This window comes from Terrapene carolina, unplaced genomic scaffold, assembly GCF_002925995.2.
Source record: "Terrapene carolina triunguis isolate 2854851 unplaced genomic scaffold, T_m_triunguis-2.0 Scaffold85, whole genome shotgun sequence".
In the NCBI taxonomy this organism is placed as follows: domain Eukaryota; kingdom Metazoa; phylum Chordata; order Testudines; family Emydidae; genus Terrapene; species Terrapene triunguis.
This window is the reverse complement of record NW_020664436.1, coordinates 4,628,539-4,644,820: the sequence shown is the minus strand read 5'-3', so window position 1 is coordinate 4,644,820 and position 16,282 is coordinate 4,628,539. Positions and strand designations below refer to the sequence as shown.

At 46.2% G+C, this 16,282-nt stretch overlaps 1 protein-coding gene across 1 annotated transcript in view; it reads left to right on the top strand.

The window, feature by feature from the left end:
* Nucleotides 1-16,282, top strand: part of DNAH8 (dynein axonemal heavy chain 8) — a 525,323-nt gene that overhangs the window by 362,642 nt on the left and 146,399 nt on the right. The window contains exons 54-55 of the mRNA XM_026649503.1: nt 2,212-2,346; nt 15,290-15,412. Of these exons, the coding sequence (XP_026505288.1) occupies nt 2,212-2,346; nt 15,290-15,412 (258 nt within the window). The remainder of the gene's footprint in view (nt 1-2,211; nt 2,347-15,289; nt 15,413-16,282) is intronic.

The following is a 16,282-nucleotide window of genomic DNA, read 5'->3' as shown; positions in this document are numbered from 1 at the left end:
CCCCAACATACACACACACTCTCTCACACACACACTCCCCCAACACATACATACACGCGCTCTCTCTCTCTCTCTCTCACTCACACACACACACACACACACACACACACACACACACACACACACTGCCCCAACACACTCTCTCACACACACACTTCCCCAACATACGCTCCCTCTCTCACACACACACACTCCCCCAACACACACACACGCTCCCCCCAACACTATCTCTCACTCTGTCACACACACACACATACACACACACAGACGTTGTTGTTGTTGTTGTTACTTCTTGGTACTTCCTGTCGAAATGCACAAGGGATTTATAATTTCTGTAATTTTATTCATTCAAAGTTCATTAAGGATTACAGTATTGATATTTTAGTTTTTTGACTGGTCTGTGTATTTCATAATTTTATTTCTCTCTTGTGCATAAATTTAGTTCTTTGAGTAGTGAGTTCTAAAATGCCTAACCTGTCCTTGCTGTAGTAATTATCATTATTACTTTTATTGCCATATTGTGCTTTCATTATTTAAAGTGGTACAATCAAATAATAGTATCCTTTTAGAATGTAAATTTTGCTTGTACTCACCTTAGCAATGCCAGTTTAAAAAAATATATCTAAACACATAATTTTAGACACTGTGCAGATGAAGGCCGCTTATTTTAAAATAGTATTTTTAGTTATATCTGTAAAATAACTTAAAATTCGTACAAAAATAAATGTGGTTCCAAGTCTGATACTAATAGTAATGATGGAGTCAAATGTTAGTGAGTCACACACATGATTGTGATCAATAAACATAAATGCCAACATAATTAGACAAATAAATTCCTATTCTTAATAAAAGAGAAAATAAAACCTTAAATGCATATGTTAAAATTAAGTAAATACATTTTTAGTGGAGTGAAAAACAATTGACTAAAATAAAGTGGCAGTAACACAGATTGTGTCTGTTAGAGAAAGTAAGCAGATTTTATTTATTTTTATTTATTTCTCCTAAAGATAGTGTACAAAGTATCAAACTTGTGTTTCTGATATCTGTGTTAAAGCTCCAGAATTGATACCTCAAGGCTTGGGATTGGGAATATCTTGCTGTATTATCTCCTGATTGTTCTAAACTTTAATATAAACTTAATATATGGCTTTAATTGGTGTTTGGATATTTTTTTTCTTTCTTTATAGAGCACTTAGATGCAGTGCTCCTGTCAGCTAATTTCTAAATTATTATCTGCAAAAAAGTCTAGTTTTCAGGTTAAAGTTGCACCCCCCACCAAAATCTGAAATGGTGCTCCTGGTGAGCCAAGAGTACCCAGAGGGCTGCAGGATGGCCATGGGTTCTGGCAAGATGCATCCCCCATGTGACAGCACAGAGCCCGCCTTGAGCTGCAGACTGAGCACCAGGCATCACAAGCCTCAGCAGCAGTGTAGAAATAAGAGTGGCAATACATCATATACCATGCTACCGTTACTAATGCGCTGCTGCTGGTGGTGGCGTTGCCTTCAGAGCTGGGTGCCCGGACAGCACCAGCTGCCCAGGAAGTGCTTAATTTGTGCTGGGGCTGAGCTCTGGCAACTCTTTCAATATAAATTAAGCACTGGGAAGAGGCAGTGGGGTCTGGAGGTGATGGGGGTGTGTGGGAAGCCATGGGGGCCAGAGGTAATGGGGGGTGGGGCACCTGAGGAACTTTTGCGGGACAGAAGGGTTGGAGGGTGGGGAGCTTGGGGGGGGCCACCCACAGGGGCTAGAGGTGTCAAAATATAAGTTTGCCCAGGGTGCCATTTTCCCTAAGGCCGGCCCTGACTGCTTTGACTAATCCAGTGCTGTCCTCCCCACAGCCATTTCTTGGAGGTTGAACTGCCCATTTTAAGGAGACTTTGGCAGTGATCGTGTCAGAAAAATGGGATAAACTGAGACTACAGGATAAAATTTGTAAAACTTTCTCCAGTATCCTTTTCACTTCATTCCGTCCCTCTAACATTCGAACTTCAGTAGTTAATTTGTGTCAGGGAAACCGGAAGGGGCAGAAACCTAATAGTTTGTCAATTCATACAGTAGCACAGACAGGCCGCCAGCATAATTACATTAATAAATCAATACAGTAGTTTATTATTTTTATATATTCTTTGCTTTAAAATAATTTTCTATACAGTAAGTAATTTAATTAGCAGTTTTATAATATCTGTCTTTCTAAAATTTTTATTACAGGCAGTTTTGCTCACAGGAGAACAGGGAACTGCAAAGACTGTAATGATTAAAAGTTATTTGAAAAAATATGATCCTGAAGAACATTTGTCAAAAAGTTTAAACTTTTCCTCTGCCACAGAACCATTTATGTTTCAGGTAAAATCATAGATCTTACACAGTACTAGTGTATTTTTTTCCTGTATAAATATATCAAATGTACTTTAAAGTTCTGATGATAAAGGCTGGGGTTTTCAGAAGCTCCTAAACGATTTAGGCACACAAGTCCCATTGACTTATGCTGTAGGAATTATTTTGGGGAAATTCATTGGCCTTTATTATATAGGAGGTCAGACTACATGATCACAATGGTCCCTTCTGTCCTCGGAATCTATGAATCTATGAAAGTCAATGGGTCTTGTTCTCCTAAATCACTTAGGCATTTTAGATAATTCCACACCAAATCACTTTTACAGTAAATTGTTAATTCTGCTGCACAGGTTTCCTCATTCTTCATGAATGGGCTGTGCTTCTTTCCTGTGGAACTCTGAAACCATTTGCTGTTTTCACTAGGGGCTCCAGGACTAAGACCCACACTTCACCTCAGACCACTAGAAAATCCTATAGAAAAGCTTGATGGTTTAGTTTCTCCCAACCACTTTGTTTTCTAACTTTATCTTTCATTTCTTTTTTTACAGTAATGATCTAACTTCAGCCTCTAGCTCTTCTCTCCTTTTCCTCAGTTGAGGAATCATTAGAGCATTGAGACTCTAATCCTCTGGGTCCTCTGGTGCAGCACTGCTCTAGCAGACTCCCTTTGTTCCCAACCATAGCTGCAGATAAACTATGCAAGCATAAAATCAAGTTCAACAGGTACTGTAGGGAGCATTTCAGGTGCTCAAGAGGGCAAGTGCTAGGCAAGCCACGACACCTGCACTGCCAGGGCAACTGCCAGAGTTGAATTAGTTAGCTGGTGCTTCCGTTTCCTTGCTCAAAGCAGTGAAACCATGGTGGAAAGCCTCAAATAGGAGCAAGGATTTCCCTTTGAAGGGTTCTTGAATGAAAGGGGATGCCAAACAGCCTGCTCAAGGGGTCAGTCTTGCAAACTCCATGGGCTCTGGGTCCCAAAAAGGCAAAATTAAGCACCCTCTTTTAAAGACCTAACTCATAACTTTAATGAGAAAATGGTATAAAAGTCAGGGTTTAGACCTTTTCTTCTTTACTTTCCCATTCTGAAGGAATGCATACAGAGTACTCTCACAGTACTCTGTATCAGGCTCTGTGTCCCTGCAGTCTGTCTGGGTATGTAGAGAAGGCTGTTATTTCTAGGAAGTCCTGCCTCAGGTTCTCAGCTCATGGACCCTTGCTTTGCCAGAGAAAATGGCTCAGATTTCAGGCAGTAGTATAATGGACCCTCACTCAGCCAGGGGTTCAGAATCTCAAAGGAGTGAACATTGGCCAAACCGGACAGTCCCTCCGCAAAAGAATAAATGGACACAAATTGGACATCAGGAATGGTAACATACATAAGCCAGTAAGTGAACACTTCAATCTCCCTGGTCATTCTATTACATATTTAAAAGTCACTATCATTGAACAAAAAAAGTTCAGAAACAGACTTCAAAGAGAAACAGCAGAACTAAAATTCATTTGCAAATTTAACACCATTAATCTGGGCTTGAATAGGGACTGGGACTGGCTGGCTCATTACAGAAGCAGCTTTTCCTCTCCTGGAATTGACACCTCCTCATCTATTATTGGAGTGGACTACATCCACCCTGATTGAATTGGCCCTGTCAACACAGGTTCTCCACTTGCGAAGTAACTCCCTGCTCTCCATGTATCAGTATATAATGCCTGCATCTGTAACTTTCACTCTATGCATCCGAAGAAGTGAGGTTTTTACCCACGAAAGCTTATGCCCAAATAAATCTGTTAGTCTTTAAGGTGCCACCAGACTCCTTGTTGTTTTTTGTAGATACAGACTAACACGGCTACCCCCTGATACTTAACAGGCTATAGTGAGCTGGTATGGACACAATACATGCTCGGCATTGTCTAAGTTCGCTGAACTCCTTCCCCAGGAATCGCGAACAGAGTTCTCAGCCCTGGTTGAAGAAGGGAAGTTAATCACCCGAGCGTCCCTCCAGGCAGCCCTGGATGCGGCGGATGCAGCCTCACGCACACTGGTGACTGGGCTGGTTATGAGGTGCGGAGCCTGGCTTCAGGTCTCAGGCCTTCCACATGAGGTCCAACAGACCATCCAGGACCTCCCCTTTGAAGGGCCCATGCTCTTCTCTGAAAAGACGGACAAGAGGCTCCATAGCCTAAAGGACTCAAGGGCTACCCTTCAATCGCTGGGCCTGCACACCCCAGTCACCCAACGTAGGCAGTTCAGGCCACCACCGGTCCCACGGCCTTACCAGCCTCAAAACCGCACGGATGCCTTGCGCAGGTGAGGCAGGACCAGCAGAAGGAGGCAACAACAACAACAGCCCTCCGGCCAGTCATCTAGCCAAACAAGGCCACCATTGGGGCCTAGACCCCCGTTTTGATGGCACAGTCGGGGACGACCTACCGGTCAGGACTCTGGATCCTTCCAACCCTACCTTTTTGTCACGTCTGTCCCCCTTCTATCGTGCATGGGCCTGAATCACATCGGACAGTTGGGTGCTTCGCACGGTAGAGAGGGGATATTCTATCCAGTTCTCCTCCCTCCCGCCCCACCAGCCCCCCTCCCCGTCCCTCTTCAGGGACCCCTCTCACGAGCAACTTCTAACTCAGGAAGTGCAGTCCCTCCTCGCAGCAGGGGCAGTGGAGGAAGTTCCTCAGGAGCTCAGGGGCAGGGGCTTCTACTCCCGCTATTTCCTAATACCGAAAGTGAAAGGGGGCCTCAGACCTATTCTGGAATTGCGGCGTCTAAACAAGTTTGTAAAAAAGCTCAAGTTCCGCATGATCTCCCTATCCTCTATCATCCCTTCCATGGATCCAGGGGACTAGTATTCCGCCCTCGACTTAAAGGACGCGTACTTTCATATTACTACAATCCCTCAGCACAGGCGTTACCTCAGATTCGTCGTAGGCAATGCCCATCTTGAATTTACAGTTCTGCCCTTCGGACTGTCAGCAGCCCCAAGGGTCTTCACAAAGTGCATGGCAGTCGTGTCAGCCTTCCTGCACAAGCAGGGGATTCAGGTGTTTCCCTACCTTGACGATTGGCTCATCAAGGGCCGTGCCAAGGAACAGGTGGAGGCTCAGGTGGTCTTCATCAGAAGGACCTTCCTAGAGTTCAGCCTCCTGCTGAACGAGGCCAAGTCCACACTATCTCCCACCCAAAGAATAGAATTTATAGGGGCAGTCCTGGACTCGACACACGCCAGAGCATACCTACCAGAGGCCAGATTCCGGACCATGTCCGACATTATTCTTGGTCTCCAACGTTACCCGACCACCACAGCAAGAAATTGCCTCAATTTAATGGGTCACATGGCTGCGTGCACCTATGTGGTGTGCCATGCCAGGCTTAGACTGCGCCCGCTCCAGTCCTGGTTGGCGACCGTGTACCGGCCGGTCAGGGACTCCCTAGACTCTGTAGTGCCCCCAACCGGTGCTGGATTCCCTCCAGTGGTGGCTCGACCCACGGGAGGTCTGCGCGGGAGTACCCTTCCTCAGCCCCCAGCCCTCTCTATCCTTGGTAACAGAACCGTCGGATCTGGGGTGGGGAGCGCATCTAGGGAACCTCAGAACCCAGGGCCTTTGATCACCAGAGGACCTTTCCTTACACATCAATGTCAGAGAACTACGAGCGGTGCATCTGGCCTGCCTGACCTTCAAATCCCAGCTGGCAGGCAGGTGCGTTTCAGTCCTTACGGACAATACACCAGCAATGTTCTATATCAACAAAGAGGGTGGTGCACGCTCCTCTCCCTTGTGCCGGGAAGCCCTCGCATTATGGGACTTTTGCGTAGGGAAAGCAATTCACCTGACAGCATTTAACCTCCCGGGGAAGCAGAACGGTCTGGCAGACGCCGTCAGCTGCTCATTCCAGGGTCACGAGTGGTCTATTCGCCGAGATGTACTGTGCTCAGTTTTCCACCTCTGGGGCTATCCCCAGATAGACCTGTTTGCCTCAAGAGAAAACAGGAAGTGTCAGCAATTCTGCTCCCTCATGGGATGCAGTCCGGGGTCTCTGATGGATGCCTTCCTCCTCTCCTGGGAAGACAGCCTGCTTTATGCCTTCCCTCCGATTCCCATGGTTCACAGGGTAATCCTCAAGATCCGCAGGGATCGTGCTTGTGTCATCCTGATAGCGCCGGCGTGGCCGCGCCAACACTGGTACATGTCGCTCCTGCACCTGTCCTCACGGGCGCCCATCGCTCTACCCCTGCTCCCGGACTTGATTACACAGGATCGGGGTCGCCTACATCACCCGAACCTGGAGTCGCTCCACCTTACAGCCTGGACGCTCCATGGTTAAACCCTGTGGAGATGCAATGCTCTCAGCAGGTCAGGCAGGTCCTTCTCGGTAGCAGAAAACCCTCCACCAGGACCACATACGTGGCCAAGTGGAAACGCTTCTCCATCTGGGCCGAACAGCACGGACAGGCTCCATTGTTCACCCCGATCCCTCTCATCCTGGACTACTTGCTCCATTTGAGACAGCTAGGACTTTCCCTCTCTTCGGTTCGGATCCACTTGGTGGCCATCTCAGCGTTCCACCCAGGAGAGGAAGGTGGTACAGTTTTTGCAAACCCATTGGTTGGTCGCTTCCTCAAGGGCCTGGACAGACTGTTCCCACATACTCGTCAACCAGTCCCGGCTTGGGACCTCAATTTGGTCCTGTCCGCCCCCACAGGGCCCCCCTTCGAGCCGCTGGCTTCCTGCTCTCTGTTATATCTCTCATATAATGTCGCGTTCCTAGTGGCTATCACATCAGCCAGGAAAGTGTCGGAGCTCAGGGCACTGACATCCGAGCCTCCATACACTGTCTTCCACAAAGACAAGGTCCAACTCAGGCCACATCCAGCGTTCCTTCCTAAGGTGGTCTCCCAATTTCACATGGGCCAAGACATCTTTCTCCCAGTGTTCTATCCGAAGCCACACTCCTCCGCTAAGGAGCGTAGACTGCATTCCCTGGACGTATGCAGAGCCCTGGCATTCTACATTGAGAGGACGAAACCGTTCAGGAAATCAACCCAACTTTTCGTTGCCGTGGCTGACAGGATGAGGGGGCTCCCTGTCTCGTCACAGCGAATCTCCTCATGGATCACGGCCTGCATCCGAGAATGCTACCGTCGGGCTAACATACCGGCCCCGTCGATCACAGCCCACTCCACAAGAGCGCAGGCCTCCTCCGCTGCGTTCCTGGCCCAGGTCCCGATGCAGGAAATTTGCAGAGCGGCCACGTGGTCCTCAGTCCACACTTTTATGTCGCACTATGCCATCACGCACCAGGCCAGAGATGATGCAGCCTTCGGCCGTGCGGTACTCCAGTCCGCAGTGAACTCCGACCCCACCGCCTAGGTTCAGGCTTGTGAGTCACCTGCTTGGAATGGACATGAACAATCACTCGAAGAAGAAAAAACGGTTACCCACCTTTTTGTAACTGTTGTTCTTCGAGATGTGTTGTTCATGTCCATTCCAATACCCACCCTCCTACCCCTCTGTCGGAGTGCTGGCAAGAAGGAACTTGAGGGGGTGGAAGGTCGGCGGGCCCCTATATAGTGCGCCATGAAGGCACCACTCCAAGGGGCGCCGAGGCCGACCCTACGGACACTGCTAGGGGAAAAACCTTCCAGCTGGCGTGCACGCGGCGCGCACACACCTGCTTGGAATGGACATGAACAACACATCTCGAAGAACAACAGTTACAAAAAGGTGGGTAACCGTTTTTTTCTCATTCAGTCCAAAATGGCAGGGTCTTTGGGTCTCAAAGTTGCTGCAAGCAAGATGCTAAAATCCTGTGTCATTTGGCTTACTAGACATCTGGGAAATGTTCCAAAGGGAATCCAGGCACCTTCTAGAAGATCTATAGTGCACTAGAAAGAGAAAATGTGTGAGCCTCAGGGAAAATGTATAGAGTGGCATCATTATCTTCAGAAAATGCATATATCAAACTCTGCAAAGTAAGTTTCCATTCCTCTACATAGACATCCTTTGGGAAGAAGATGCTACATGGGTTCCCAAATAATTCCCTAATTTAAAAAGCCTTTGCTTTATATAGGGGTAATTGTATTTCTTCTTCGAGAGATGTCCCTGTGGGTGCTCCACTCCAGGTCAAGGTGCGTCCCTACGCCTTTGCTCAGAGAATTTTACAGCAGTGCCCATATGGGCTGCGCACGCGTGGTGCCTGCCTCATACGCTGCTGGTGCCTCAATAGCACATGCGCAGCCCGGACTCCTCAGTTCCCTCTCTACCGTCCCCAGCCTGAGACGGAGCTCAGCAGTTCCGCTCATTCTTCACTTCTTCGAGAGTTACCTTAGACAAATTTGTAGTAATTAACTTAGTTATCTGAGTTAGAGAAGTTTTAGTTCTTATACTTACCTTCCCTGTTAAAAAAGAGGAGATTTTGTTTTTTAACCTCAGAGTTAGTGACCCCATAAAATGCCTGGTTCATCAGGTTTCAAGAGATGCACAACGTGCAGAGAGGCCATTTCCATTTCAGGTGGCCATTTTCAATGTATCCGGTGTTTGGGGGAATCCCATGTTTCCCAAAAGTGTGCCCACTGTAACAAACTGAAGGCCAGGACATGCAAGAATAAAGACCTGAGGCTGAAGCTCATCCTCATGGAGAAATCCCTCAGACCTACCTCGGACCCAGGCCAGCAGTCCTCATGGCAGAGTCCACCACCAAAATCTTTCAAAGACAAGAAACCGACAAAAAAACGGCCAGCCACGTTGCCTCATAGGGAGCAGATAGTCTCGAAATTATTGCCAGCTGGTCTGTGGCTCAGCACATACAATGCTCCTGGCACCTCCGGCACCATCTGTGCTTCTGCGGCTGCCGGCACCCACCACTCAGGTGCTGAAGCTGATGGCGCTAAGTTGCCTTCCTCCACTGCGGCACTATCAGTCACAGCAAATGATGCGGTGCCAACAACTGCTCCCAGGCCTGTGCCACAGATGACCACAACTGCTCCCACAGCGCCAACTCAGGTTACTCCGTCACCAACCCACACACAGCGCTGCCCGTGCATTTTGTGCCTCACCCATCGGAACTGACCCAGCACACGGTGCCTCCGGCACATTTAGTGCCTCAACAATCGGCCCTGTCAATCTCTGCACTGACCTAATTTATACACCAGAGAGATCTGGTTGTTTCGTCTAGCCCAGAATCTTGTCTACTGGGCACCAACGTTTCACTGGGGCTGTCGGCACCGTACTGACAGCTATCCCCAATCCCTTCACACTTCTCCAGTGATGAAGACAATGACGTGGAAGGGTTTTTTTCCCCACACCACTCTTCCCCAGTCAGGACGTCTATTAGTGCTGGACCACTTAGATCACAGTCCTCATATTCCAGAGACTTACCACCTTGGTATGGCCACCCTTGGATGGGGCCACCTCTGCCCTCCCTGGGACAATGGCCCTATTTGAGTCCCTGGGGTTCTTACAGAAGACATTACAGTAGTCGTCCCAGCCCATGCAGGGAGGACGCGTGATCTCCTCCTCCACCTTCACACACCGCTACGACTGTACAGGAGGAACTTACGTTTCTATAAGGAGACGATATCGCACTCGACACCTCTCTACCCAATAACAATTCATCTTCATCACCAGACGAGGCTATTATGCCGCCGCCACCAACAACGGAGAGATGATTTTACACATTTCCAAGATTTATTTAAAAGAGTCACTAACGAGCTAAAAATTGCTCTCGAGAAGGTTTCGGAGACTCAACACGAGCTAACCAACATTTTACAAACCTCTGCTTCTTCCAAGATTGCATTGCCAATCTATGGGGCTATCCTGGAAACCACCAAGACCATATGGCAGACCCCAGCCATGATACCCTCAATGTGCAAGAGAGCTGACAGTAAATACTATGTCCTTTCTAAGGCATCTGAATTCCTTTTTACACACCCAGCACCCAACTCGCTGGTAGTTGAAGCGGCCAATCAACGAAACAAACAGCAACATTTTTGGTCCACTGCGTCAGATAAGGACAGTAAGAGGATGGACTGATTTGGCCACAAAGTTTACTCGTCCTCCGTTACAAGTTAGAATGGCAGATTATGCGACTCTATTAGCCAAGTATGATCACAGGGACTATGGAAAATTCATGGAATTTCTTAATGACATTCCTGAAGAAAAACAACATCAATTCAAAGCTGTGGTCTCTGAGGGGCAGATGATATCTCGCACGGCTCTCCAGGCCACACTTGATGCTGCTGATACGGCCACAGGGTCCACCACTATGGCTGTGGTCATGCGTCGAGCCTCATGGTTGAGCTCCTCCTCATTCCCATAGGAGATACAGAACACTATAGAAGATCTCCCTTTCAATGGCGAGAAGCTGTTTGCAGCCAAAACTAATGAACTGCTGCACACCATGAAAGACTCACATGCTACACTGAGGTCTCTGGGCATCCACAGACCTGCCACAAGAAGGAGACAATACAGATATCAGGCTTACCAACACCCACAATATCCAGCATACACCCAAAAACATCAAAGGCTGTACGACCATCAGCAGCACCAATGCCAAAGAAATAGACCCCAATGGTGCCACCCCCCAAACACCAGCAGCATCTCAACCTCCTCCTAATAAGCAGATTGGAAGCCTTGGTTGAGGGTATAGAAGACCTCCCACCCACTCCAGCGCTCATATCAACCATCCACCCCTTTGGGCACTGTCTGCTCCCATTCTATGCCAACTGGATAGCTATCACAACAGACAGATGGGCCTTAGAGGTCATCCGCTCAGGCTATACCATCCCCTTCCTGTCCGTACCCCCTACCCACCCCCATCCCTCTTCAGGGACCCCTCTCACGACCACTTGCTCTGACAAGAGGTTCAACATCTTCTGCAATTAGGTGCTGTGGAGACGGTGCCAGCTCAGCACAGAGGGAAGGGGTTTTACTCCCACTATTTTTGATACAAAAGAAAAGTGGAGCTGGTGACCCAGTCTCGGCCTCAGACGACTAAACAAGTTCATCAAGAAGCAAAAATTCAAGATGGTTACACTAACAGCAATAATTCCAGTGCTGGAGCTGGAAGATTGGTTTTCAGCCCTCGACATGCAAGATGCTTATTTTCACATCACTATACACCGTGCCCCCGGACGCTTTCTCAGATTTGCCCTGGGCTCAGACCATTATGAGGACAAGGTTTTACCCTTTGGCCTCTCAAAGCACCCCGTGTCTTCTCAAAGATTCTTGTGGTGGTAATGACACATCTCAGAAAAAAAGGGATAATAATCTTTCTGTACCTGGATGATTGCCTGCTGAAGTCGCACACCCATGAAGAAGCCATCCGATCCACACAGATGACTATCGACTGCTTCCAGAGTCTTGACCTGCAAATAAATATAAACAAATCTATACTACATCCAACCCAACAATTGGAATTCATAGGCACATACCTAGACTCGACAATGGGGTTCGCATCTCTACCATCAGATAGATTCTACACCATAAAGAATCTTGTTGCCCAGTTGAGGATCAGCCCACAGGTGTCAGCCCCCAACTGCCTGCAACTTCTAGGCCACATGGCTGCACGTACTTTCTCGTCAAGAACGCACACCTGTACATGTGATGCCTACAACTTTGGTTGGCCACCGTCTACAAACCAAATGTGCACAGACTAAACAGACTACTAACTATGCCTCCAAAGGTCAAGGACTCACTAATATGGTGAACTCTACCACACAACATGTGCTCCAGGGTCCTGTTCTCGCAGGATCCTCCCTCGCTTATAATCATGACAGACGCCTCCCTCAACGGGTGGGAGGCACACTTGGGACGTAACACGACTCAGGGCCTATGGTCCCCTACAGAAACCATGCTATATATAAATCTTCTAGAGCTCTGAGCTGTCCAAAATGCCTGTCTCTACTTTCTCCCACTCATCAAGAAACAAAGGATCAGGGTGATGACCAACAACATTGCATGTATGTTTTACATAAACAGACAAGGGGGAGTTCGATCCCATTCACTATGCACCGAGGCTAGGAAACTTTGGAACTGGTGCCTCCAACACAACATCCATATCTCAGCCTCATATCTGCTCGGGTCACAGAACACCATAGCAGACGAGCTCAGTCGATCTTTTCCCCTAGACCATGAATGGAAGATAAACAGTACTGTCTTACACAGCATCTTCCACAATTCAACTGGATCTGTTCACAACTGCGACCAACACGAAATGCCTCAGATTCTGCTCCAGAGCGGGTCTGGGAAAGCACTCCATGGGGAACGTGTTCATGATCACATGGACTGACAATCTGTTGTATGCATTCCCACCAATACCACAGGGTGATACAGAAAATACGGACAGACAGGGCCAGGGTCATCCTAATAGCTCCTACATGGCCCAGACAGGCGTGGTACCCATTTCTAACACGGATGTCTGCTTGTGCCCTGATCTCGCTCCCTCCCCTTCCGGACCCATTATCTCAACGCAGGGGCCAGTTACACCACCCCAACATAGCGATGCTCAACCTTAAGGCATGGCTCCTCAATGGCTCTCTAATGAAGAACTAGATTGTTCCCAACAAGTCCGAACAGTGCTATTACATAGTAGGACACAATCTACACTTACTACCTATCTTCATAAATGGACTAGGTTCACCATGTAGTGTTCTGCCAGGCACACCTCTCCTGCTTCCGCCCTCTCTTACTTATACTGGACTACCTTCTAGAACTTAAATTATCCGGGTTTTTCTTTACCTCAATAAAAGTACATCTAGCAGCAATCACAGCGTTTCACCAAAAGATCGATAACACAACAATCTTAGGGTGGGCAATCACAAAGAGATTCCTCAAGGGCATCCAAACCCTGTATCCAGACACTAGACCACCCACTCAACCAGGGGACTTACACTTGGTCCTCATAGCCCTGATGCACAAACCTTTTGAACCACTAACAACCTGCTCCCTACTGCACCTATCCATGAAAGCTGCATTTTTAATGGCAATTACATCCGCCAGATGCATGGGAGAACTTGGAGCACTCACGGCTGAACCTCTGTACACTATCTTTTTTAAAGATAAAGTCACGCTTTGAACTCATCCTAAATTTCTCCCTAAGGTGCATTCGTCCTTCCACCTCAACAAACTTATTCATCTACCAACCTTCTTTCCTAAGCCGCATGTGAATCCTTTTGAAGCAGCAATGCACACCCTTGATATTTGCAGGGCATTATCTTTTTATTTGGATAGAAATAAGCCATTTAGGGCTTCCCCTAAACTTTTTATCTCAATAGCAGAACACTCTAAGGGCAAACTGATATCCACCCAAAGAATATCTAACTGGATATCAGACTGCATCCGCTTATGCTACCAACTCAAGCACATACAACCTCCGACTTCAGTCAAGACACACTCTACTAGATCTGTGTCATCCTCTATAGCATTTCTATGTAACATCCCCCTCGCCAGCATAAGAACATAAGAACGGCCATACTGGGTCAGACCAAAGGTCCATCTAGTGCAGTATCCTGTCTTCCGACAGTGGTCAATGTCAGGTACCCCAGAGGGAATGAACAGAACAGGTAATCATCAAGTGATCCATCCCCTGTCACCCATTCCCAGCTTCTGGCAAACAGAGGCTAGGACACCATCCCTGCCCATCCTGGCTAATAGCCATTGATGGACCTATCCTCCATGAATTTATCTAGTTCTTTTTTGAACTCTGTTATAGTCTTGGCCTTCACAACATCCTCTGGCAAGGAGTTCCACAGATTGACTGTGCGTTGTGTGAAAAAATACTTCCTTTTTTTGTTTTAAACCTACTGCCTATTAATTTCATTTGGTGACCTCTAGTTCTTGTGTTATGAGGAGTAAATAACACTTCCTTATTTACTTTCTCCACACCAGTCATGATTTTATAGACCATATCCCCCCTTAGTTGTCTTTTTTCCAAGCTGAAAAGTCCCAGTCTTATTAATCTCTCCTCATATGGCAGACACTCCATATCCCTAATCATTTTTGTTGCCCTTTTCTACAAGACTGCCACCTGGGCTTCGGAGCACACCTTTGTCAAACATTACGCTCTCACACAGGGACCCCTCATGGACACTCGAGTGGGCCGAGCTTTGCTGTCAATGGCTTTCTTACCAGATCTGAAGTCCCTACCATCCTAAGAGATACTGCTTTTAAGTCACCTGGAGTGGAGTACCCACAAAGAGGAAGAGATGGTTACTCACCTTGTGCAATAACTGACGTTCTTCGAGATGAGTGTCCATGTGGGTGCTCCACTACTCACCCTCCTCCCCTCTACTTCGGAGTTTGGTGCAGGCTCTGTTGTAGTGAAGGAACTGAGGAACCTTCTCTTCTGCTTATTATTCTACTGTAATTAATAATTGAAATTCTAGTTTATTATTTCTCATCTTGCTTTAGTAATTCATTACTCTTTATTGCCCATTAGTGAATTTTGAGGGGAGAAACTGTGCACCAGAACTGAAAATGTCTTAGTTGATCAATCTCCTCAATCTACCCACTCTAGTAGTTTGTTAAATGACCAAAATACAATTCAAAACAAATTGATTTTTTTCTCTAAATGAAGACTTCAGTACACCTTAAGGTTCATTAATATAATTTGAGGTTATCGTCTTAATGCTAATAATCAGTTGTTAGGAGTCTTTTTACGACTTTGGAAAAATTCTCCTGGTGGCATGAGGTGAGGGGTTTTAGTCCCAAATCCTCCAGGAATAATTCCAGACTACCTTTGAGTTCCATGGGGGAGAGAGACAGCCTATTTGCGAAGAATGAGATGAGAAACTGCTGACAAAAAGAAAATGATCAGATAAGAAATTTTCCATTATCTCAAGGCAACAAGCAGCAAATTTTTAATAAAACCCTTTCCAAATATAAATATAAAATATTTTAAAAATATACTGGTATTGTAGATACTAAATTAGAACTTTTTCCTTTTCTTTAGAGGACAATAGAGAGTTATGTGGACAAACGCATGGGAAGTACTTATGGACCACCAGGCGGGAGAAGAATGACCGTGTTTATTGATGATATTAATATGCCAATAATTAATGAATGGGGAGATCAGGTATAGAAGAAAACTTCATATAAGAATATATGACTAAAATATATTCTGTAGTATTTAACAAGAATATTTGAATCTCAGATTTTATCAGTCAGATTTTTTCTCATATACAGTAAACATTTTACTCCTTTTTACAATGCAGTGTTTTTATTAAACTGTAAATCATAGAAAATCCATATGATTATGGTATAATTATTAAACAAACATCAGGGAGTAGAATAGATATTTTGAAGATATATCTTGTACTTAGGAGTCATATTTCATATATTATCCTTAACTTTGTCATTTTTTAAAAAGCTCTAATGAAAGCAGTATAATCCCTAAAACAGCATGTTATTCAAATGTTCAGCCTGATATTAAATTGACAGGACCAGTCAGTTGTAGTAAACCATACATTTCTGCAAAAGAGTTCTGTATTATTTGTGGAAAAGCCATATCATGTCTTGTACGCAGACAAAGTAGTTCTTAGTATTGCTCCTAGAGTTATTTAAAATAAGAATATTCCATTCCACATTTCCCAAGATATTGTACTCTTCTCATTCTACTGTGCTTATCCAAAGCCAGTTCACACCACAGAAAACAGATGGCAAGATATAGATGTACAAAGAGCACAATGAATCTGTTTTCCTTGAACACAGCACATAAGAAAGACCCACAGCCTCGTATGTCTCTTGCCACCCAAAAAAGCAAAGGAAAGAAGTCATGGAAGTTTCCATAACCAGATACATAAGATAGTGCCTTATGGAAACATATAGGTGTTAGGAAACTCAGCTCCTGAGGAGATTTAGGACACACTCACTTCCCAAGGTCACCAGTAACCTTTTGGATGGATACATTTCCTTATCAATGATTAATGGAGAAATTATGCTGGGG